Source organism: Micromesistius poutassou, assembly GCF_964030765.1.
Source record: "Micromesistius poutassou genome assembly, chromosome: 17".
Classification (NCBI taxonomy): Eukaryota; Metazoa; Chordata; class Actinopteri; order Gadiformes; family Gadidae; genus Micromesistius; species Micromesistius poutassou.
Window position 1 is genome coordinate 9,887,073 of NC_140287.1, and position 23,703 is coordinate 9,910,775.

The window sequence follows — 23,703 nt, forward strand, 5'->3', positions numbered from 1 at the left end:
AGTTCTCCTCGGCCTTTACGGCCTTCTGTTTGAACTGGTGTTCAGTTTCAGAGTGCAATAACACTTAACACAAAAACAAAAGCCGAGCGGGGAGGCACTGGCCTAATGGCGGTACACCTCTCTCTTTCCCTACTTGGGAGATACACTCCATTATTAAAACGCTAGATTACATTACACAAGTAAAAGATTTAAAAAAAAAGTTGTTGACCTCTCGTCCTTGTGTCGTGTCAGGCTCCTGAGCTATCTTGAAACGTGTGAGTAACAGAACTCAGATCAAGCCTGGGTATTTGTGCTGTTATGTTCACACCTCTACAAGGGCTCCATTAATAGTACAGACGGGGCAGACCTCAGAGATGTTAGCAGTTGTTGCTCGGGGTGGGATCTACATTTCACCTTTAGCTCAATGGCCTGCAGGCTGGCCTCCCAGCCACAGCCAGAACGAGTATTTACTGCATGCTTCTCGCCACTGGCTATTGCACTAAGCATACGACCTTCCCTCTCCCTTTCGGACTAGTTCACTTGTAAGCCCCAGACACACACAGACTGGAGTTTTGGGGGATCAAAGGCTGTCTTACGCATACCACAGTGATGGAGAGCAGATGAAGGGAGTAGGCGGTTTGGCTGAGGTTGATCTGCTGAAGGGTGTATGTGTATAAACCCTGGTCCAGTGTTGGGAGAAGTCAGGATAACAGAAGCCTGCTGGAAGAAAATAAATAGACTGTGTGCGCGCGCACACACACACACACACACACACACACACACACACACACACACACACACACACACACACACACACACACACACACACACACACGAGTAATTTGGCTTCAGTGAATTCTGACATGTCATTAAGGACCAGGTAGGAGTTAGGCTGCAGACATTGGAGACGGAACCCTGTAACTTTCCACTGGGAACCCCAGCCACTACACCATCCTGACCCCATGGACACATGACCCAAACAGAAGTTAGGTGGAAGGTAACACGTGAAGTTCCTTACACTGGCAACATATCTTGATGTCCACAATAAAGGGAACATGGTTGGCAGCTGTGTACTGTAAACACGCGTGACTGTTTCAAACCTTTTAATACAAAGGAGAAAAGTTGGTCTGCTGTAGAAAATACCACTGACAACTATGAAATAACACATTTCACCTTTTAACATAACATTTAGCCTAGTCATTACTGTCTAATTTAAATGTCAGTGTCTTTTTTCCCCACTTTATCTCCCTAGAAAAAGGTCATGTCCCAAGTCACAGAACATGGAGAGATAGGAATTGTGTCTATAAACTTGTGTTCTGCAGCAACAACGCTCTCATGTGTTCCATCACAAGCAGGACTTCAGGCAGTGGAATCTATTGCGCAACAAACAGTGCCGTTGACTTTAATAGGGGGGATCTGGTTGTCTTTGTCCGTGACTCGGCGCTAAGCAACAGGCTGGGCCTATAGGGCGGTAGAGGGGAGGTTATGATATAAACGCCTCTGGCTGCGGCGCGAGAAAGGCCCAAACAGGCCTCTGGTGATCCAGAGAGAAAAAAAAGAGAAAGTGGAAGCAGAACTGTGGCGTCGCTGGTGGTTGGGCCCAGAGGTTTCCATGCGGGCGCCCGGCCGGCCAACCAGCTGACTGCAGCGTGACGGTGGCGAGGGAATGCCAGGAATGTGCTGCCTGAACCGGGGTCACCAGAGCCCCTCATCTGACCCTTCACGAGAGAAACACACACACACACGTTGTCGTGGAAACCTGACGTGGCCATGATGGGCAGAGCCACCAGCAGGAACGGATTACAAAACAGTTGTATGCAACCGTGGGGGAGGGCTGGAGCTCTGCTGCTACATAGATGTTTTATGCCTCATTATGACGGGTGACCTTCGTCGATTCTCCCAGCCCTGAAGGAGCCCGGCAGCCACTTCAAACGGACCCTCAGAGGAATTGTTGTCTTCAGTCGAATCTCCGTAAAGGGCAGTTGGGGAGGAAAAGTAAATATTACCCCCCTTCCAATGGAATTCTTTTGACTTTTTATTCCCTTGGTCTATAACTCAAAGCCTCAACAAGCATGCATCCAACTGCCATTGATGTCATGCCAGAGAAAAGAAGGGATGGATTGGGGAAGGTCCAACATGATAGCAGAGGGAGTTCTTTGTCTTTGGTAATCACTTTTCTGTTGTTCAACTTCCCTGATGCACAGTCACTTCCCTGCATGGCTCCAGACCTCATATCAGTTTACACAACATCACACATGAGCAAAGAGCTACACAGAGAATCACTTCCTGTTATTAGGGGGGAATGATGTATTGTAAATGCTGAGACACTAGTCACACCCGAAAAGCTGAATAATTCATAATAATAATAAACCAAATTTATGGCAATTCATCAGTCAAACTAATATACATGGGTATACCCGAGACACCATAACATGAGCAGGTTGTTTGTTTGGAACAGGACTGCAGGGCCGCTTTTAGAGCCCAGCAGTGGATAGGAGGTAAGGAGACTCCGAAAAGGGAACTGGCGTTAGTAAATACACTGGCTAAGCAATGCCCCCTCGTGGTGCAAAGAAGGAAACGCAGGAAGGGCAGCACTCAGAAACACAGGAGGCCGGGGCAGATTTACCAAGCATCCCTTTTATTAACTGTCACCTGTTACAAAAAGAAGAAAATATTCAGTGTTAATGAATTTAGCGACAGTATATAGCGAGTGGTGGTTACAGACGATATGGGACGCCTATTCCTAGAGTCGTTACAGTAGGATTACAAATCGACCAACACTCTCCGCCCAGACCGGGGCGCGGACCCCCCATTTCTTTGGAGCTGTGGTACACCGAACAGTACACACACACACACGCACACACACACTCATCCACGCGTCTCCGCCGTTTAGCACTGGAGTGATGATCTGAACGTGTCGCCGTGATCCCTCCGAATCACCCCCCCCACCCACACCCTCCCACCAGCACCCAGCACCAGATGGAGGGGTGCTGGGTGCACCAGCTCCTGGATGAACGACGATGCTGGGACGACAGGGGTTCCGACGGGAGACAAACAACGGCGCTAGACTTAAGTTCAGCGGGTCCTAACTGGTCAAACACTTAAACACATCATTAAACCCAGAAGGGAAGGACTCGAGAACTCAACGTTTGTTCGATATAGTTCTGTTCACAGAAAGGTTTTTGTACTGCTAACCGTGTTCTAAACATAGAGGGGGTTTCCACACACAGATTAAACAAGTTCCGGTGTCTGTGACACAGAGGGGGGCCCGCTGGAGTAGAGGAATGTAGTGAGAGAGCGCAGTGGTAGAAAGGTGTGGTGCGGGGCTCGTACGGATGGCAAACACGAGCCACAGGGTTAATTGGCGTTGAGGGACCTGGGTGACATACGGCCCGGTGAGCCCGGGTCAGAGTCCGCCTGCAGCGCCGGAGTGCAGAGGTGAGGGTGGAAGGGTGGTGGTGACGGGGCTGTGTTTGTGGCGGTGGTGATGGGGTTGTGTTTGTGGTGGTGGTGGTGGTGGTGGTGGACAGGGTGGGGGGGTGTGTGGTAGAGGAGTGGTCTCTCTGTAGTGAGGTCAGGCTGGCTGCTGGAGGAGGGGAAGGGGAGGGGGGGCAGCCTCCGCTGCCTATACTTCAGGCAAGTCTTTGTCAGCCTCCTGAAAACAGAGGAAACACAAAACAAAAGATGTGTTTTGAGCTTGACCCCCAGCAAGCGCATCCAATAGACAAAGCATCAAAACAACAGCGAGTAAGAACCGCAAGGAAACCGGGCCTTACCGCATCCTGTCCCTTGGTAAGTTGCCGGTTGACGTCTTGTATGAGCTGCTGCAGCTCCCTCACGGTTTGGTTCAGCCCTGCAGTCATCTTCACCTTCCTGTCAATCTCCTCCTTTAACAGAGCAACAGGCTGGCTTGAATCACATGTAGCCTCGCAAGACATGCCCATCAACAGCCTTATCGTTTAGTACAGTGCCCTGATTGGCCTATCATCATGGCCTATCACCCTTACCGTCTGAGACATGAGGCTACTGTTCTCTATGAGGTCTGCGTTGCCCGTCTCCTTGGAAAGCTCTTCCTGGATCAGGTCCAGAGACTGCTGGGCCTGGTGGGGGTGGAGGGAGACGGGATCAGTCATGACCACGCTTTGCCAACACACTCTATCTTGGATGGTGGTTTCATACGATGAGGAGATCCTACCTTGTAAAGGTCACCGGCCACTTTCTGTCGTTCGTTCTCCTCCGTCTGCAGTTTGGACACTGTCCTAGTCAGCTGGGTCTTCAGCTGGAAAGAAAAAACAAAAACAGACACTTAGAACACGTGCGGAGACACGAGAGTGAGCTGAGTCTCCAGAGCGAGCTGAGTCTTGAGAGCGGGCCTCGTGATGTCTTTGTGCTACTAGGATGAAAGTGCGTGCAGCATTTGTTATTCTACAACAAGGGTCCAGCCAGCAGGCATCTTAGGAGTGCAACAAGTCAAGTAAACCCCATCGCTTTTTATTGTTCTAGTTTTAAACGGCTAATCCCTGACAACAGCATTAGCAGGTGGTGAGTAAGACTCTTACCTACAGCAGTTAACCTACAATCCATCATTTGTTCCACCAGAGACCATATAGAGTCTGATCTGAACAAACATGCACTGAGAGGAGAACCTTCTACAAGAATAGGAGTTTCCCCCACGAGATGCAACACATTTCTTAGCTTGAAAGGTTCAAACCAATGTTGGTGACATGGACAGATGCCAGAGCATCAGGTCTGAATTGTAGGTTAAAAACACAGAACACAGCATATACATCATGTGTAACATACAAAGATACAGAGACACAAACACAGAAGGCTAGGAGGTGTTTGAAGGCCGATGAAAAGGAGGGGTTAGGTGCAAAGAGGTTTCCAGATGGCGGCCAACATACTGCGAGAGGCTGTCACGTCGTTTGAGGAACGCAGAGTAAAAGCAGAGTCAAGCAGGAAGCCTGTGTTATTCTGCTGAAGAGTAGGTCATCATTCACATCCTCCAACAACAACAACCCAGTCTGAGGTCACACACACAGAATGTTCTAGGACTGCACTATTCTGCCCAGATGCAGGACCTCACTCTTCGTTTTGAGAGCGGCAGCGTGGCGTGGTGACATTAAGCGGCCAGGCTTTGAAGCTCTGAAGCTCGAGCGAGGGGCAGCAAAGCCCGCTTACCACGTTCAGCTGCTCGTTCTGCCGGACGGCCTCAGTGTATGAGCCGTCCAGTTTGCTCTGCAGCTCAGTCAAGAGATCTTTGAGCTGAAATACAGTTTGAGACAGTGGTGTGTTTAATGTTTGGGTGGCGGTGGAGCCTGCTCCAGAGACGCTCTGAATAGATACGGGGGGAAAAAAAGGAAAGAGGCAAAGGGCGTTGGAGTCTGTGACAGGCTGCCGAGGGTGTGAGGGGAGCCCGAGGGCCAAGATGCTATTTAAGAATGGAGATGAGTGGCTGTCCTCCAGCCCTGATGAGGTCATCGTAACACAAAGTCAAGGCTTTCCATGTTCAGCAATCCGGTCACACGATTACACAGTAGAAAGCTCAGTGCGTTTTAATGCATACTCCTTTCCACAATTCAATTTGGTTAGTCTGCCAAGTGTAATATGTGTACAAAGATCACACCCGCCAGATTAGGTTATTCCACTTTGACATACCAGAATCAAACGACGTTAATGATGTGTCAATGCTTAGACACAGGAAACAAGCATGATTCACATGCACAGAGACAAAGACAGCACACCCATGCCAATGCCTTGGATGGATCACCACTGAGAACGATGACAGCAGAGATGGACGTTCAGTCACATTACCTCTTTGACCTCTGTGACATAGGTGGCGCTCTCTCGCTCTGCCCTGTCCAGCTCGGCCTCCAACTGCTGCTTCTCTCGTCTCAACTACAGAGCAACACAAAAGACGTTGACGGCATGAAAACCGAGAGAAATGCAGACGAACTGGCATCTTAGGGACAGGATTTTACAATTGCAATTATTTAGGGTGTTAAAAGGCGTTAATTATACATGCTGGTAGGGACTAACATTTTCCAACTCGGCGCCGTCACTTAGTCTCTCGATCTCTTGCTCCAACGCCCTGACTTTCACATTCATCTGGAACAGAGGCGGGGGGCAACAAAATCTAATTCAGTCGCGTTAACGATACGATAATCTAATAGAGACTCTATACGCTGACCGATGCGCCGCTGTGGTTCACAGCTAAACGGCCAACGGCTTAATGCATACCTCTCCGAGCTCTCCCTGAGACACTTCCAGTTTCAACTTCCAGCGAGACTCTTCGCTCTCCACACTGCTCTGCAGCCTCTGCAGGATGCCCTCCTGTGGACACAGTGATTATTGCAGGCAAGTCATCTTTAAAAAACGCATCCCCTCTACTTCCCCCAGATGTCTTTGCGACCCTTAAACAAGTGCCCATCTCTCACCGTCTCAGCCAACACCTTCTTGTACGTCTCGCAGTCCTTCTGCATAACCTTCTGGGCTTCTTCTGTCTCTTTCAGCTTCTCCTGCAGCCCCTGGTGGAAACACATCTCCAAACATGAGGGCCTTTCGAGGGGGCCAAATCCCACAGAAGGGCCTCTGGGGCCAACCTACATGGTAAACTACTTCACACATGAAGTACCTCTAGCTCCCCTGATGCAGGGGCACGATTAGACTGGGCAGCGGAGCTCTCAGCAGCGGCCTGCTCGAACCTGTGCAGCCACTCCTGGTGGTTCTGGTGGAGAGTTCAAAACAGTTATTCTAAATATGAGCCATGTATCTCACACACACACACACACACACAAGAACCCTTTAACCCCTACCTGTCCGCTGGGCAGGGGCACGTGGGGCAGCAGTCTGTGCAGCGTGTCGCGACACTCGGCCTGGGCGGAGTCCAGCGCTGTCTGGTTCTCCTGCGGGACAAAAGGGTCGGTGGGGCGGAAAGAAAAACACGCCGAGGGGGGGATGAGAACGGACACGCCGTGGCAGCATTGCTGTCCGGTCACTGGAAGGCAATGTGTGCAGTGGTGATCCTCCTCTCAGGACACCGGCGGGGCCACAAACATGAACACGCAGTCCCCTTCAATGAGAAGGGCGACTGCGAGACCACAGCAGCCTTTACAGTGGATCTAAGCCTTGCTCAACGAGTGAGCGCTTAACCTGGAGTCAGCCATACAACCGCCATGCTCAGAGCCAACGGCCTCTCCCCCACCACGCAGAATCCTGTTTCATGATCACCGCAGGAATGTAAACATGCCCCATTATTGAAACATAACAAAAATGCAAATCTCGGAAGCCATCAGCCCCCCCGTTACTGTCGCTCTGAGGCCTGATGGGAGATCGCCAGCTGGCACGCGGGCCGCTAGTCGCATTAGCGTAGCGAGTGGGAGGTCAGCCCCGTGACACGCATCGGGGAGTCCTGTACGAGCAGCATGCACCCTTCAGATGGGAGACGACAACGGGTCCCAAGGACACCCTCCCCCCCCGCCCAGTGCCCCGTGTAGGGGGGGTTTCTACTGTACTCTTGACGGCGTTGGGCAGCTGGCCGCTGACAGGGCGGCTCGCACACGCCGTTCCCGAGCAGCCAGAAATACGAGCCCCTCATAGTGGTGACTTCCCTTAAAAGCTATGCAATGTCTAGAACAATCCGGTGACTCAGCGAAACGCAGACTGGACACGAGTCTTTGTGAATCCAGTGCAACGCTGGAAAATCATGAACAGTAAATCGTGTTTCCTCCATTGAGATTCCAGTGGATCTGCGGTCGGATTTGACGAGCTTAACTTAACGGCGACGGAGAGGTTCACATCACAGGTTAGGGAGAGAGAGCACATGCTGAATGTGAGTCACAGGACGGTGGTGGGACGGTGGGGGCAGTGAATAATGAATACGATGAGGAGTCCTGAGTGACAGCGAGTGTAATCATGTCCAGGACGCTGCACACTCATTTCAAAGCACCAGCCTCTGAGCACAGTGGACGTTTGATGTGGAGAAAATGTTTAACCTTTGTTGTTTTTTTCTGCATCATTGCATAAACAGTGCAAAAATATATGCCATTCGGAAGAACAAAACAGTTCCCTGTATTAACATTACAATTTGTTATAACGTTATCCAGAGGGTAATTAAGTAAAATGAGTATGCAGTCCGTTTTGCATGGATGATTGTGCAACAAAAATCTGGTTTCGGAGGGGTAGCGGGGGTGGGGTTGGGTGGGGGTGGGGTGGGATGGGGTGCATTAGGTTTGGATCTAGCGTGAAGCAGACAGGAAGTGGGGTGTCGAACCTTGACGGCCTTGTTGAGCTTCCCCTGAAGCAGGGCCTCGGTGGCTGACAGAGCCTCCATTACACTCCAGTTTTTCTCCCGTAGCTCCTGGTCAGGAGTCCAGAGAAACACTGCTTTCAGTTCACTGGCAGGGGTTAAAGCATTCCAAACCCTTCCTATGTGAAAGGGGTTTCTTCACTGTGCTCAATAGAGCGCTACGGCCAGTCAGATGACGGATGACAGAATGGACCGATGAGTGCCGAGACTACTAGCAAATCCGAATAACACTCCAAATAACTTAATCCTCTACACCTAATATTTAACACCCTGCATTTAAAAATAATAAGCCACTAACCAAAACAACAATGGCTTTCAAAAACGTCTTAAAAATAACGTCTAAAGAAAAGATGGGGTGGGGTAATGTTAATGTTAATGTGCACCACCCACAAGCACAGACATGCTCGCAGGAGAGGCAAGCCATGGCCGACGGCAAGCAGCGCAGCAGCTGAAACCGCCGTGTGTGCTGATGCGTGCTGGCACTGTGTGCAACACAACCAAAACCTCAGCCGTCTCCACTTCGGAGTTCCAAAAATACCAGCGTGGAGCCTAGATAAGAGGCAGGGAGGGAGAGGCCTGGAAAGAGAAGTGGAGGACGGGGATCCGGGGGGCATGCTCGGGAGTGGGTTAGCTGTGAGGGGACCAAGTTTCAGGGCCACACTGGAGAGACGTAGGGGGAGCTTCCTGTAGGAGGGAGGAGCAGCACTGGGGGTTGAAGACAGCCGGGTGGGGGGAGGGGGGGGCTGTGGGAAACCTACATTGTTCTTCTTCCTGTGAAGCTCCACGGAGTCTCTCAGCTCAGACAGCTCAACCTGAAGGTCAGACACCTGCCTGTCCTTCTCAGACAACCTGGTGGGACGGAGCACACAGAGCGTTGGGCCTCCAGTCATACACATGGCACAGCTTTAATGGTGTCTTTATGAGGGAGGAGGGAGAAGATCTAAATCATTCAGAAAGTAGTCCTATGATGGCACTCACGCTGCAAGGAGTTCTGGGCTTGGTGTCACACTTTGGGACTGCTGGATCAAAACAAATACATAACAAATAATAATTACAAAAAGATGATGAATAAATGATAAGACAAACAAGTGCATGCAGAAGAGGACGGCCCTAACCGGGGGGGGGGGCAGAGGGCCTCGCTCACCTGCTGCTGCAGCTGCTCCACCTGCTGGCTCACCTCCCTGGTCCTGGACTCCAGCTCACCCTGCAGAGCATGGAGCACCGCGTCCTTCGAGCACAGCCTGAGGGTCAGAGGTCAGAGCTCTGAGCAATGGCTGGTGATGCGTAGTCCACGGGAGGTGTTCTTTTACATATACATTTAGGGCATTTAGCAGTTGCTTTTATGCAAAGCGACTCACAACGGTTTATACACACATTTCACACACGTACCGCAGAATCAACCATGCAAAGCGACAGCTGGACTGGAGCAGTTAGGGTGAGGTGTCTTGCTCAGGGAAGCCTTGACACTCAGCTAGGAGGAGCCAGGGATCGAACTAGCACCCTTCCTGCGACAACCCCCGCCCCCCCCAAGTTTAGTGTTTTCTTACTGGGCCTGGAGCTCTAGCAGCTGGGCACTGGCGTCCGCACTGCTCTGCTCCCCCAGCGCCTCCCTCTGCCTCAGCTGCTCGGTCTCTGTCTGCAGGCAGTCGAGCTGCCGCTCCAGCACCTGAGGAGACGAGGCGCCCACACACACACACCCCTTTAGACTCAGCCTCCTCACACAGGCATTTAAGCAGAGAAGGTATTGATCTGAAACGGTGAACGGCGGAGGTTTAGACAGCTCACCGCGACGGTCTGCTCTGTGGCTGAGCTGCAGCCCAGCGCCGCCTGTAGACGTTCCTCCATGGAGTGGACCTCCTCATCCTTCTGCTTAAGCCTACACAGCAGCAGGGATACATCGGCATCAGGGTGGCTCAATACATCAAAGGGATTAAATGTATCGTTACAGCATACACAAAAAGAAAAAAAAAAATAGACTGAATATATCAAGACTGAATATAACAAGGGATCAAAGAATATAAAAAATACTTAAGACTAACAAGGCAACAAATTACGAGGAACCATAGGTAAAAGCCAGGCTAAAATAAGTCTTGAGGCTTCCTTTAAAAGTGTCCACAGCGGTGGAGTCTCTCAGACTCTGAGGCAGAGCGCAGAGAGCATGGCTCCAAATGCAAAGTGCATTTGTCAGAAGAAAGACTATATATCGCTGTCGGTACAGTAAGGATAGGCTTGCGCCAGGCCATACAGTGATTTAAAACTAGTAAGAGAATCGTATAATCGTATAATCATTTGCAAAACTGCAACCACTGCAATAACTTAAAATGTGCGCTGGCTCTGTTAACATTAGGTTATTTGAAAACACTTACTGGGATTTCAGTTCCTCAACCATTGACTCCGACGTAGTCTGAAAGTAGAAAAAAAGGGACATGGTGTACTGTAAGTAACACATTGAAAGACAGAAACGGCGTGTGCGTGTGCTTTGTGATGTTTCTGAATCACCTGCTCCGAGGCCTGCTGCCTCAGGGCCTCCATGTCCCTCTTCAGGGCCTGGTTCTCCTCCCGCACAGCCTGCAGCGGGACAACGCAGAGGCTTAGGACATTATCAGCGAGAGCGATCACAACACGCTAGGGGTATAACGATACGCGTATTCAGGCTGAAGTTTTCCAGTACGGGTCTAACGGTTCGATGCACGTTTCATTTCGGTACGTACCGAAAAAAAAAAAGAAGACGTATTTATTGATTATCACACACTGTCTCTGACTGTCTTGTCTTGATGTTTTGTATTGAGGACCACAATGGAAATAAGTCCTGGACTTTATTGTGTTTTTATCCTCAATTGTATTTGATGTCTTTTCATTTGTGTAAGGCATTTGTTTGATACTTTAAATCAAAAGGGTAAATTATCAAATTTGTTTGATAATTTAATAAATCATAAAAAACCTGTTTAAAAATAAAAAATAAAAAACTGCTGTACCAAAAAACATACCAAACTGTGACTTACACAAAACCGAGGTACGTACCGAATCGTGACTTTTGTGCATCGTTACACCCCTACAACACACCACAGTAAACTGCACTGTCACTCGGGGACAGCGTCACACTGATGTTAGTGAAGCGAGGGTTTTACGGTCCGTCTATCTGCCTGCTGGTGGTTTCAGAGTCACGGCTGCCCTGGGATGCCATGCTCTAATCCTGCCTATTCCTGAAGGCTTTACCACGGAGGACAGCCAAGGTCAGTGGATCACACACACGCACCTGGAGCTCCTCCTCCTTGTTGGCCACCTCGATGAGGCCGGTCTTCAGCAGGCCCTCCACCGTCTTGATGTTCTCTTCCCGTTCCTGAACGCTGAGGAGACAAAGGGAGACTCCGGGATGAGGACAAATCAAAACCCTGTCACGGGGGGTTTCAACATTTGCATGAGCAGACTAGAGGAGAACTTTGTCGTGGCATATACCCCAGTTACCTGCCATCCATCTCCAAATAGACACAGATGAATACATAATCATGATACATAATCAGTGCTCACAAACCTCATCTGGATCTGGTCCAGTGCTAGCCGAGAGTCATTCTGGAAAGGGGGGGAAAGTCACAAGCTGTGAGTGTCACACAGAGATGCACATTTTTACATCTTACACAAATAACCATGGTGGTGGGCCACTGACCTGTTCAGAAATCTGAGCCTGCAGTTTCTGAAGCTCTGCTTTCAGGGCCATGCTCTCATTGTGCATGGCCTGGGGGGGGGGGGGGGGGTGAGAGAGAGGAGATAAATGTCAGTGTCTGTTACACCGCATGAGAAGGAATACAGGATAGACCGGAACTTTTCTCATCCAACAGTGACATGCAACGGCTGTCACTCACAACGTTGGTTGGTGTGATAATGTGACAGATTGACAAATGAGAATTAGAAGGTGGCAGTTATTAGGAATAATACAAACTGAGGATATAATACAATACTGATTCATTTAGCACTACTACAACGATCAAAAGTCTTCAGTAATGGCGGCATATTAACGCAGGCTCAATAACTGCAGTTGAAGAACATGTTGTCGACCACCCTCACACCCCTCTTACGCTGTTATTGTATGTTGTACGTCCTGGCACTTAATGTACACACTTATTGTATGTTGTACGTACTTGCACTTAAAAATAGTACTTTTTTTTGCATTGTGTAGCATGGGAATGGGTTAACCTAACAATTGTTAGTGCTTGGCACTTGGTTCTATGATCATCCTTACTGAACCGACAGCCAGTGTTGTGCCTGAACGTGTTCATTAAATGATAGTTCATCAACTTGTTCATATTTTGGGCGAACGTGAACTTAACATACTGTATGACTGTCGGATGAACGTTACTGTGAACGCATTCATTCTGGTGTCTGTGAGCGGCACACTCTCTCAGTTAAACTTCGTTCAATAGGGTGCCAGATTTCTATAGAGCCTTCCAGGCGAAAACCCGGCAAAAACACACCGTAAACAAGCCTTAAAGGACAATTACGGTATTTTGAACATTGAGCCCCCTTTCTGGTTTGTCTAGGATGAAATAGAGTGGTTGACACCGAATGTTGACGATTGGTCCTGTCTCGGGTATTTGGCTCATTAAGATCGCCGTGCCTGCTTCAGAATGGCTACGTGTATGCACAAACCTGTCCTTAAAACAACCCGCTAAGTTTTCAGAAATGTGCAACTCACTGAGTGGTTAGTGGTGTTCGTTGATGTTACAAATCAAGTATCGTAGCAAAATACAGTTTCTGTCGTGTTTTATTTGACATTTTGTAAAATCTCAATGTAAAATGTAAATGTGACGTACCTGCATGTTGGTCTCTCGGCCGGCCCCACTGCTCCGCTCCGCGTTCAGAGAATCTTCTAGGCTCTTCCGCTGCAGCTCCTTCTCTGCCAACCTGGAGAGGTAAAACAACTCATCAAAAAAGGAGCTCACACCGCTAAACGGGCTGACAGCCACCATCTGGCCCACAGTACACAGTAGAAGACAGCGGAATCAGAGTGCATGTTTAAATGAGAATTGGTGAGTTTCTCTTACAGCTTCTGCAGCTCCTCAAAGTGGGAGATGTGGGTTGCCTGGAGGAGGGAGGAAACAGAACATTAGCTTACATTGCATGTGTTAGTGGCACTAGTCTCAGAGAGGGCTAGGCAATGATTCAACCTTTGAATGGTATTGTATAGTCATGAAGATATCGACTCTCGGTCGTGATGCCCAGGTTTATAGGACAAATGAATTACGATAAGATTTACATTGAAAATGATGAAATATGAGGTTTTAAACCTCAGTGGGAACTGACACTAATTTTAGTGCAATACTATACAACTCCTGCCTACTTGAACACTGTTTGGAATGGTGTTTGAGTATATTGTGATATTTATTGGTAACATCACAACTGAAGCCGAGGTTTACTGATAAAATCCCTCCTATACCTGTGAAGACATCTGGGCCTGAAGGTTCTCGTTCTGGTGTTGTAGGGACTCAATCTGCACCTGAAGACCTTTGTTCTCGTTCAGGAGTTCCTGTGGGAAGAAAAAGAAAACATTAAAAACACCCACTTTATAAATATTCCTCCTTCTTAAAGTCAAACACAGCACACCCAATACCAACAATGTTCATGACATCAACTGCCAAGTATTATTTGTTAAACAGACATCCAGAGTATGAACACAGAATCCCTTGGATATTGGTTAGACTTGGTTAGACACATGCTAGCTGCTTATTTTGTGGTTCCAGAACATGCACGGACTGCATTTATACAATGCTTTTCTAACCAGTGGCCACTCAAGGTGCTTTAAGATATTCCCAAACATTCACCCATTCATGCACACATTCACATACCGACGGCGGTGTCAACCATGCAAGGCGAAAGCCAGCACGTCGGGAGCAGTTAGGGAGAGGTGCCTTGTTTAGGGACACCTCGACTCTCACTCTTGGAGGAGCCGGGGATTTAACCAGCAACCTTCCGGTTACCAGCCAACCCACTCTACCTCCTGAGCCACATGCCGCCGGAGGACTTGTGGACTGTGTGACGCCCTGCGGTACGTTACCTGGACCTGGGCCTGCAGGGTCTCATCAGGCATGCTGTGCTGGGTGACCTCCAGCAGCTGGCGGACCCTCTGCTCCACGCGGTCCTTGGACACGATGGCCTCCTGCAGGCTGCCGTGGAGGTTCTGGATCTCGTTGTTCTTGCTGTTCATCTCCGTCTCCACGGAGAGCAGCTGGTTCTGCAGCTCTGGAGAACCATAGAGACAGACACAGAGCTCACTTTGTTGTCACACTGGATCTTGTGGAAGATGCCCAAAATAAATGGAAAGGATATGTATCCCAGAGGAGTTTGACTCACCTTGTTTGGCTGCTTGGAGTTTCTCCCGCTCTGCGTTGACTTTGTAGTGGTAGTTCTGGAGCTCTTCCCAGTGTCTCTTGGTGTCCTGCAGCTGAGCCTGGGCAACAACAGACAACACACCCGTCATCCCCTCCTCTCAAGACACAATGAGTGCGCCTTTCTGATTCGGTCGACCCCATTCCCAGATCCCCTGGTGTGACTAGCTAGTGATTACTGTCCTGCATCTACTAAAGAAAAGTACCCTGACTACATTAACCAGGGTACACCACTCTCAAGTGAGGTCTGGTCAACAACCAGGTTATGTTTACCAGACAATTTCTGCGACTAATACATACAATACAACCTCCCATACAATTTTCAGTGTTGGATCACAGTCTTTAAAATACCGGGATAAACATACAACCCAGGTGGGAGGAAGGTGGCTGTGTTCTTTACAAGCAGAGTGAAGTTCTCAACCCACAACCCCCCCCAGCCTGCTTCCTGGACCAACACAATCCTCCACTTCCAGGGTCTATTCAACTTGTCCCTTCCCACGAGCATGTTATGACTTCCTGCAGGGCGTGTACATATGAATTCGGATCATGAGGAGAGGCTCTTTTGAAACTAGGCCACCCCAGCCCTCGAACCCACCCGACATTCCCTCCCCCCTTCAAAGCAGGGCAGGCCTGCTCACCAAACATGCACACTAAAACAATGCTTAGGGCTGACCATTTTATGTGTGTGCATGTGTGTGTGTGTGAGGTTGTCCGTGTGGCTGAGCGCACCTCCAGCTGGGACACGTTCTGCTTGTAGCCAACCTCCAGCCCCTTCCTCTGGTGCTCCTCTTGCTGCAGCTTGCCGTTGGTCTCCGTCAGCTCCTTCATCAGCCCAGAATACTCGGAGCGCAGCTTGTTCAGCTCGGCAGAGTTCCTACGGTGACAGAGACACAGACAGACAGACAGACAGACAGACAGACAGAGACACACACACACACGAGAGAGAAGAGAGAGACTATGTGTTATAGGGTGCGTTACAGGAAGGCCTTTGTTGGTGCTGCAGACAACTTTGTGTGTAATGATTTCATGATTTTCCTTGTTGATTTCATTTAAAAAAACAAGTTTCTTGGCTTTTCACATTATGTGGCATCTGAAAAGGTTAACGAAATGTACTTCAGTGGTCCAACATTACATTAGTGTAGACCAATGAAACAATGGACAACATTCAATATAGAGGTTAGGAGAAAACATAAGTGTAGTTTAAACCTAAACACATCATTTGGCATTTGAACGGCCTTATATATGTAATAGAAGTGAACAGAAGGAGTAAAAAGAGCTGTAAAAAGAATCCCAGAAGATTCGACGTTCAGGATGGGGTGGGGGACATCAGCCAATGCAACATCTTTTCACTATAAAAGCAAATTAACCAAATTTATAACTGCTGCAACTTCTGTGACATGACTCCTCGCCTCAATTCTGTGGTTATTGTTAAACGCTCCAGAGGGGTGAGGGACCAAACTCTTAATAGAAACACCGGACTCCGGAAGGTGTGCATGACTGATTTGGGCGGTATGTGGCTCAAGAGGTAAAGCGGGTTGGCTGGTAACAGGAAGGTTGCTAGTTTGATCCCCGGCTCCTCCTAACTGATTGTCAAGATGTCCCTGAGCAAGCACCTCACCTGCTCCCAATGAGCTGGCTGTTGCCTTGCATGGTTCACATCGCCGTCGGTGTGTGAATGTGTGCATGAATGGGTGCATGTTAGGCAATATTGTAAAGCACTTTGAGTGGCCACTGGTTAGAAAAGCGCTGTATAAATGCAGTCAATTCATTTGGGAGGCGGGTCCCAGATCAGTCCCAGGCCCTGATTGCGTGTATGCGGTGTGTGGAGGTACTGACTTGCTCTCCATCTGGTTGGCAGCGGAGCTGACGGCGTCCCTCAGGATGCTGTTCTCCTGCTTGAGACGACTGATCTGGCCCTCCAGCTGCTCCCTCATCTGCACACACACACACACACACACAATTTCAAATGAGGTCAAAACACACATAAGGCTATTGCCAAGATTGCTGAGATTGGTTACTCTCCAAATCAACAATTGTGTTACAACTCCCAATTGTTTTACACTGATTCTAGATCTTTGGAATTGTAGCCCCATGGAGTTCAAATTATTCACACCATTCACGTGTTTCACTTGAGAAAAACCTTCAGTGTAATTTCCTCATTGTCTAATTATTAATACAAAGTAGGGAACCGGTGACTCACGTTAATCTGCATGGCCTGAAGCTCCTGGTAGCCGCTCTGTGTTTTAGCCTGCATACCTCCCAGCTCCTTCTGCATGACCGCGTGCTGCTCCCTCATCATGGACTCCGCCCGGCCCGTCTTCTGCTTCTCCACCTGCAGCTCCTGCAGCACCATCAGGACCCAAATGGACACATGAGAGGTCAGCCGTGGTGGAAGGATTACACACACAAACGGGTATTTAGATAAAAAATGATGGGCAACGTCACAGGTGGTTTATTGCGCAAGACCTGGCTGAGCTGCTTCACTTTGTCCTTGGCAATGGAGGCCTCCTCCCTCAGAGTGATGAAGAGTCTCTCCCTCTCCTGAGCTTCTGGATCAGCCTTGGCAGCAGACTGGAGGAGAATTAACAATTAATCAATGAGCCGGGAGCGGGGAGGGGTGGAACGCACTCGTTGCCAAGTGCGTCAGGGAACACTGTGGAGCACAGATGCTTATGAACTACTGAGTAAGTCGTCGTCACATCATGGATCCTCTGCGACTCACCTTGTGCCAGGTGTCCAGCGCGTGGGGGCTCTTGTCGCAGAGGAGGGCCATCACGCTCACGACCTCGGCCTCAGACAGAGCCATGCTGGACAGGCCACCGAGGAGCTCCTTCAGCTTCACCTCCGCGTTCTCTGCTTTACAAGCAGACATCAGAAAACGAGGGTCATGGGAGGGTTTAGGATGAGAGAAGAGTGGAGGGGATCGAGGAGGGAACAGGAGGGCAGCGTTATTGATACAGTGCCGGTACCTTTGTCAGTATCGTTCTTCTGCTTCTTGCCACTCCCCTTGGAGGGAGCGCTGTTGTCGTTGGGAGCCGCCTGGTGGTTCGCTGGAGCAGCGGACTCGACCAGCATGTGGGGCTCGTCCACTGAAGAGGTGAAAGAGTGGGTCCCTTTATTTTTATTCATTATATGCACAAACTGACATGGACAGGCTGCAGCTGGATTGGTTGTCACCGTCACTGGTAATCTCAAGAGGCAAATTCTTCCACTGAGAATTTGTTTGCATTTCAATGATATTCAAGAACAGAATCGCTCAGGGCTTACCAGACTCAGCCTTCTGCTTCTTGGCAGAGTTCTTCTTCTTGCCACCAGTGGTGGCGGGGGCCACGCTGGTCTCTGACATCAGGGGAACCTCTTTCTTGACTGGAGCCGGAGCTGCGACCTGCTCCACTTTAACCTCCTGCTGCTGGTCCTCGACTGCACATGAACATGCAGCAGGGAGAGAACCGGATTAATGGTTGCACTGATTCACATTTCAACAAGAATAGGTGCACTGGATGATCCCGGTTAGGATATTTGACTCCCAGTCAAAAGGCCTCCTTGATTAAGTTGACTAATCCCTGCCTGGTCATTCATTTCCATGCATCCCAAGAAAATCCCTGCAGTGGATTTGGGTAAAAGCATCTAAATTACAAAATACTAAATTATCTACTAATATAATAATACGTCACCTTATGTGGGAACTTTGAGGGATTTACTTTCCTTTAAATACATTTTATAATGGAGGCACGCATGCATGAAGTAAGCAACATGCAAATGATCACGTAAACCACTTCCGGACTCAAACTCAAATGCCAACCCACCTGCTTCAACTTTCTGCTTCTTCTTGTCTTTCTTCTTCCCAGAGGTCAGAGGAGGTGTCTGCACCTGGGCCAGGACCTGGGCCACGACCGGGGCCTGGACGTCAGGCTTGGGAGAGGCCGAGCCGGGCCGCTTGCTCACAGACAGAGGCACCTCCGACTTACGGCTAGCGGGCCTGGAGCCGTTCATGGCTGGCTCCTCGGGTGGAGTGGGAGTAGGAGGAGCTGCTACAGTGGCTGCTGCTGCTGCTGCGGCAGCTGCTGCCGCTTTGGCTGCCTTCTTCTCCTTCTTCTTCCTCTCTCTCAAACCAGCGGGGGCCTCCACTGGTGCGGCCACAAACACGGGAGCAGCGGCAGGCAGGATCACTTGCTCGGGCTCGTCCTCCAGCTCAGGAGAGGAGCTGCTGGCGGCATCAGTCAGGTCAAAGTCCCTCTGATCCTCCTCCGAATCTCCTCCTCCGGCGCCACCGCCACCGCCACCCCCCCCTCCGCCTCCTGCATTCTCCTTCTTTTTGCTCTTCTTCTTGTCCCCCTTCTTGCGGACGTCAGGCCTGAAAAGGGGCAGCTTGAGGTCTCGCTTCTGCTTGGCGAGCACTTCATCGTAGGAGGTCTCCTTCATGAAGAGCCAGAAGAAGAGGAACATGAGGGCGATGACGAGGGATGGGGCCAGGATGAGAAGGTACTGAGAGTCGTAGATATCCACCGCCATGCTGCACAAAACAAAAATAAGGATTGGTTACTTGATCGCCGCAAAATCAACCTGAATTTAAGGCAATTTATAATTAATAATAATAATTTATTTAATTTGTAATGCACTTTTCATCGGCACGATCTCAAAGTGCTACAATAAAAACAACAAAGCAGGGTTAAAATCACTATGTGGTTAACATTTAAAGGCCTTTCTAAATAAAAAGGTTTTCAGGCCTGTTTTAAAAGAGTCTAAGCTCTGAGCAGCCCTCAGCTGGGTTGGGAGGCTGTTCCAGAGGCGTGGTGCAGCCGAGCAAAAGGCTCGGTCTCCCATGGTGGAAAGCCTGGTCCTAGGGACTTGGAGGAGCAGAGTATTGGTGGATCTGAGGGTGCGGGTGGTGGACTGTAAGGTGATGAGTTCTTGGAGGTATGTGGGTGCAAGTCCATGAATGCATTTATGGGTAAGTAACAGGATTTTGTAATTGATACGGGATGAAACAGGGAGCCAGTGCAGCGATTTGAGGATGGGAGTGATATGTTCGTGTTTACGGGCCCTCATCAATTTCATGGAGGTTGTCCCATTCCAAAACTAATATAGGGCTAGTATTAGTGTAATTAATTAATTATTTGTTTCCCAGCTAATGTCTTACGGTACCAGCTGCAACGGTGTCTGGTTATTTTTGGTCAAACATTACCAGCATGCAATGTTGTGAACTATGAACCTCCTTCAACTGTATGACTTTAAAATGCTGCCAGAAGTTGGCTCATGCCCTCACAGTCAACATAGCAGGGATAGTGTTTGTGAATGAATCACTTCCCCTGAGTAAAGAAATGATTTGCTGCTTGGCACTTGGAAGCAGTTATGTGACTCGCAAGACGGCTGAGCAACATTAAATGTCGATGGAGGCTGTTGGATCTGTTATGTATTACAAAATAAAAGTTCAACAAGATTGGAATTCTTGGAAAGGAAAACAAGTGGTCCCTCCAATAGCAAAATAAATATAACAAAAAATACATTAAGTATCTCAGCAGGAAGTAATAGCCTGCAGATATTACTTCCTTAATTGTAGCCTAAGACACAGGACCACATCAGTCCCTGGAACAGAGGCACAGGTATGTTGTGAGAGCAGGTGAGTATTAAGACTGGGGCTGGGGGAGATTAGGCCATTCTCTACCTTCTCTTGATCATCAACCCTCCCCCTCCTTTGTTTCAGTGCTGTGATCCTATTAGACAAAGCATGCTACTATGGCACATTCTAACGCCCTGCGAAAACAAAAGCAGGGCGGAGTACCTTTCCATCACCAGCTAAGATTGATGAGAGCCGCTTAAAATAAAGCACATCCATGACGGCCGAGGTCGGTCCGAGCCCAATACGAAAAGACGGCTGGCAGGAAATCACATTCTGCCCCCCGCTGTGTCACTCCCTCCGGCTCCCTCTCTCAGACATGATATTCCAAACTTAAAGAGGGAGGCTTTGCGAAGGGGCAAAAATACACAAGCATAAATGTCAGCCACCAAAGGCCTCCTGCAGCTGCAGGTTCTCAGAACCGAAGGAGAGGAGGCGGCCGGCCCAAGTGCATATGCCCAGACAGATGGGAGTCCTTGTTAAACCACACCGACAAATGCACAGAATGCTACACAGATTAATGTGTTGTGGTGTCTGAGAGTCTCGGAAGTGTCTAGTGACTATGATCATTTAAACCTATTTATCTTGAGCCAAAGTATTACTATTAAATCAGAAGAAATTATGTTAAAAGACCCAGGGCCGCATCAGACAATTAAGGGTCCTCACCCAAAATCACCATTGGACATTTTAGCATTCATTTTTTAAAAGATTGTCTAAGATGTTATAAACAGAGCAAAGCCAGAAAATGCCCTAATTGCCACTTGAATGGTGACAATTTGAATTCACAGTCACTAGTTCCCAATCCAATAAAACCCTCTTGAGATGTGTTGGAGCTGAAGATTCACAACATGAAACTGCAGTGGTCAAATCTGCAGCAAGTGTGTGATGACATCATTTTATGGACCAAAATCTCTAAGGAATGTTTCCAGAACTTTTGTGAACACCATGTAAAATCCAGGCTTTTCTGGCAATTAACTGGCCAAGGATTGTAGGCTGTGGTTTACCTGTAGTCATCCTACCTCCTAAACACTATGGTTGAGAGTAACATAGTATAGGGGTAAGCTGTGTCTATAGTTCCCCTATACAGAGCCTCTTAGGTAATTTGGATTAAGCAGCTTAACCAGTATAATACACTGAAGTCTAACTTTCCACTGCAACATTTCCTCTGGCCCCACAGGCTATGATCAGCCTGTTTGATCAAGCCCTCCAGAACCTCAGGCTTGCGTAGTTCTTGGCTTTTACATCATTTACGCGTTAAAAAACATTGAGGTCCCTTGACTCACCTGTTCCTCATTCCTTTCCCTAAACACCAAGCGTCTCCATGCAGAAACACATGAAAGAACCTGTTCTTTATGCAACATCTTTTAGGCACTCTGATAGGCAGTCAAAGAATATGAGATTGCCCTTTAAGAGGAACACTTTGCAACAGACACATGATGTGCATTGTAGGTGGAGGAATTCCTGTTCAGATAGAGACACAGACATTTGGCAATCATAACATTATTCAAGGGGCCCATGAGGATTGGGTGGAAAAACAAATTTTTTTCTATTTTAAGTTGCCGCACATAGTAGGTTACAGAGCATTTGTTGACCTGGGCGCCATTCGCGTGCTTCACAGTAATCCTATCCCGGACCTCACGATACTGAAAGGACAAAATGTACTTCCAGGAGAACTTGCATAATTCTCATAGTATTTGGTAAGTGTGCAAGACAAGCTTAATTTAGACCACTAAATCACACATTCTCTGTTAACACAGCCAGCTTATGTGTCCGGCCTACTCACTGACTCTCAATCATATTTCCCACAGAGTTGAAGTTGCGCACATTTCCTTTCGCTTTCATAGCCAGGTCCCAGCATTGAAAACCGCCCTCAGGACAAAGCTCTCTCGGGCCATTGGCTTTGTGGAATCTAGCCACTTGACCATCCAGACTGCCTACTTTGGCTGGGATGAGACATCAATACATCTCTTAATAAGCATCAGTTATCATACTGAACCAGGAGATGGAATATTCCTCACACCTATATATAGGAATGACTGCAATTCACACAAGCCAAAACAATTGAGACAATCCTTTGTGATTATATCCAATCCTCAATCCTTGTTCTAGCCAACTGGTGCAACAGGTATAATTTCGGTAATGTATTGTACCATAACAATATAATTGTGAAACGCACACACCTCAACGCCAGGATGAGATACACCATAATGAAGCTGGCCAGCACCATGATAACAGATAATACATTCAAATTATCATAGTTCGAGAAAAGCAGCTTCAGTGACTTTAAAACCTGTAGGCCTACATAGATATTAGTGCAAAAAACCAAAATATTATATTTCTGGTTTTATCTAACGACAGAAAAGGGGCGAATGCTTGTAAAATGTCTACAACATTAGGATTATGCTACGGTTCATGATGGTAACTGTACAGATGAGCCACTATGAAACAAGGCCATGCTCCAGCAGAGGAAGGGAACCCAATGTTCCCCTGTGCCATGCCGTGTCCTTCTGACAGGCTCGACGTGTCAACTTAGACCAAACACTTAGCTTATGTGGTGGTTGTTCTGATAAAACTAGTTCACACCGCCGACAAGACCGACTGAACTGGTTATATCCAATACAGCTAACACATGCTAGCTGCCAAGTCACACATGCAACAGCTAGAAGCGAGTGAACCTTGAGCAAAGGAGGGGCACACATGCCGACGAGCCGGGAGCTCAGCGCTCCTTGACCGGCGTATTTCATGACCAGGCAGGGCTCGGTCGGGTGGAACCCAACCGAGAGACCCGGTCCGGATGTAATCAGACGCCCTTTAACAGCCAACCCAAACAGAGACAAACACAAAACCTCCTTAACGAGTGATGTACAGCACTATCACTAGTGCTATGAATGAGCTAATGTTAGCAAAGAAATTGACGTAAGTTGCCGGTAAACGCAAACAACACGATAGCAAAGCTTCTACGCAGTAAATATCAAGTGACACGTACAATTAATAGTTAGTTACACAATCATAAACAGTTTATTTTAATTTAACAAATAAAAGCACTGCCTGTCCATAAGTGTGAACAAGCCCCGGCAGGCCTTGCCTAGCTGGTGACCCAGCCTCCTTCTATCCTGAAATCTCTGACCCACTCCTGCGTCCCAATTTCCCGTTATTAGGAGGGCTATTCTGGGCCTGGGCGAACCGCCTAAGCCCGCACGGGTCTAGCAGTGCCAACCGCAAAGCACAGCGACTCGGCGCGCATACAGTAGCATACCTGAGAATATGTGCGCAGTCCCTTGACCAACGTAGTTAAATGCTGAAATGGCGTAGTTCCGCGTTGACTACAGCGGACCTTCTACTTCCCAGGGCAGTACCTACCTAAACCTCCTGCGCTGTCGGACTGCTCAGAGCAGTTTCCCAACGCGGGGGCGGGTCAG

At 48.6% G+C, this 23,703-nt stretch overlaps 1 protein-coding gene across 5 annotated transcripts; it reads right to left on the reverse strand.

Annotated features, from left to right (window-relative positions):
• Positions 1 to 2,596: 2,596 nt before the first annotated feature.
• Positions 2,597 to 23,659, reverse strand: ktn1 (kinectin 1). Of its 5 annotated transcripts, none has more exons than XM_084482272.1 (36): positions 23,541 to 23,659; positions 18,474 to 19,180; positions 17,935 to 18,087; positions 17,637 to 17,756; positions 17,390 to 17,520; positions 17,134 to 17,238; positions 16,868 to 17,008; positions 16,504 to 16,601; positions 15,397 to 15,541; positions 14,633 to 14,729; positions 14,337 to 14,521; positions 13,719 to 13,808; positions 13,327 to 13,364; positions 13,096 to 13,186; positions 11,952 to 12,020; positions 11,820 to 11,857; positions 11,544 to 11,634; positions 10,787 to 10,855; positions 10,654 to 10,691; positions 10,073 to 10,163; positions 9,835 to 9,953; positions 9,432 to 9,528; positions 9,266 to 9,306; positions 9,046 to 9,136; positions 8,252 to 8,338; positions 6,795 to 6,884; positions 6,614 to 6,706; positions 6,417 to 6,506; positions 6,220 to 6,312; positions 6,019 to 6,087; positions 5,794 to 5,877; positions 5,161 to 5,244; positions 4,175 to 4,258; positions 3,987 to 4,079; positions 3,756 to 3,866; positions 2,597 to 3,634 (listed from the first exon to the last, which is right to left on the reverse strand). In XM_084482272.1, the coding sequence occupies exons 2-36, from the start codon at positions 19,177 to 19,179 to the stop codon at positions 3,605 to 3,607; spliced, it is 3,852 nt and encodes a 1,283-aa protein (XP_084338398.1). In that variant the 5' UTR covers position 19,180; positions 23,541 to 23,659; the 3' UTR covers positions 2,597 to 3,604. The 5 variants fall into 5 exon arrangements, with proteins under 5 accessions (XP_084338398.1, XP_084338399.1, XP_084338397.1 ...); XM_084482273.1 differs by having other exon boundaries at positions 9,266 to 9,303; positions 17,390 to 17,523; XM_084482271.1 differs by having other exon boundaries at positions 17,390 to 17,523.
• Between the last annotated feature and the right edge of the window lie 44 nt (positions 23,660 to 23,703).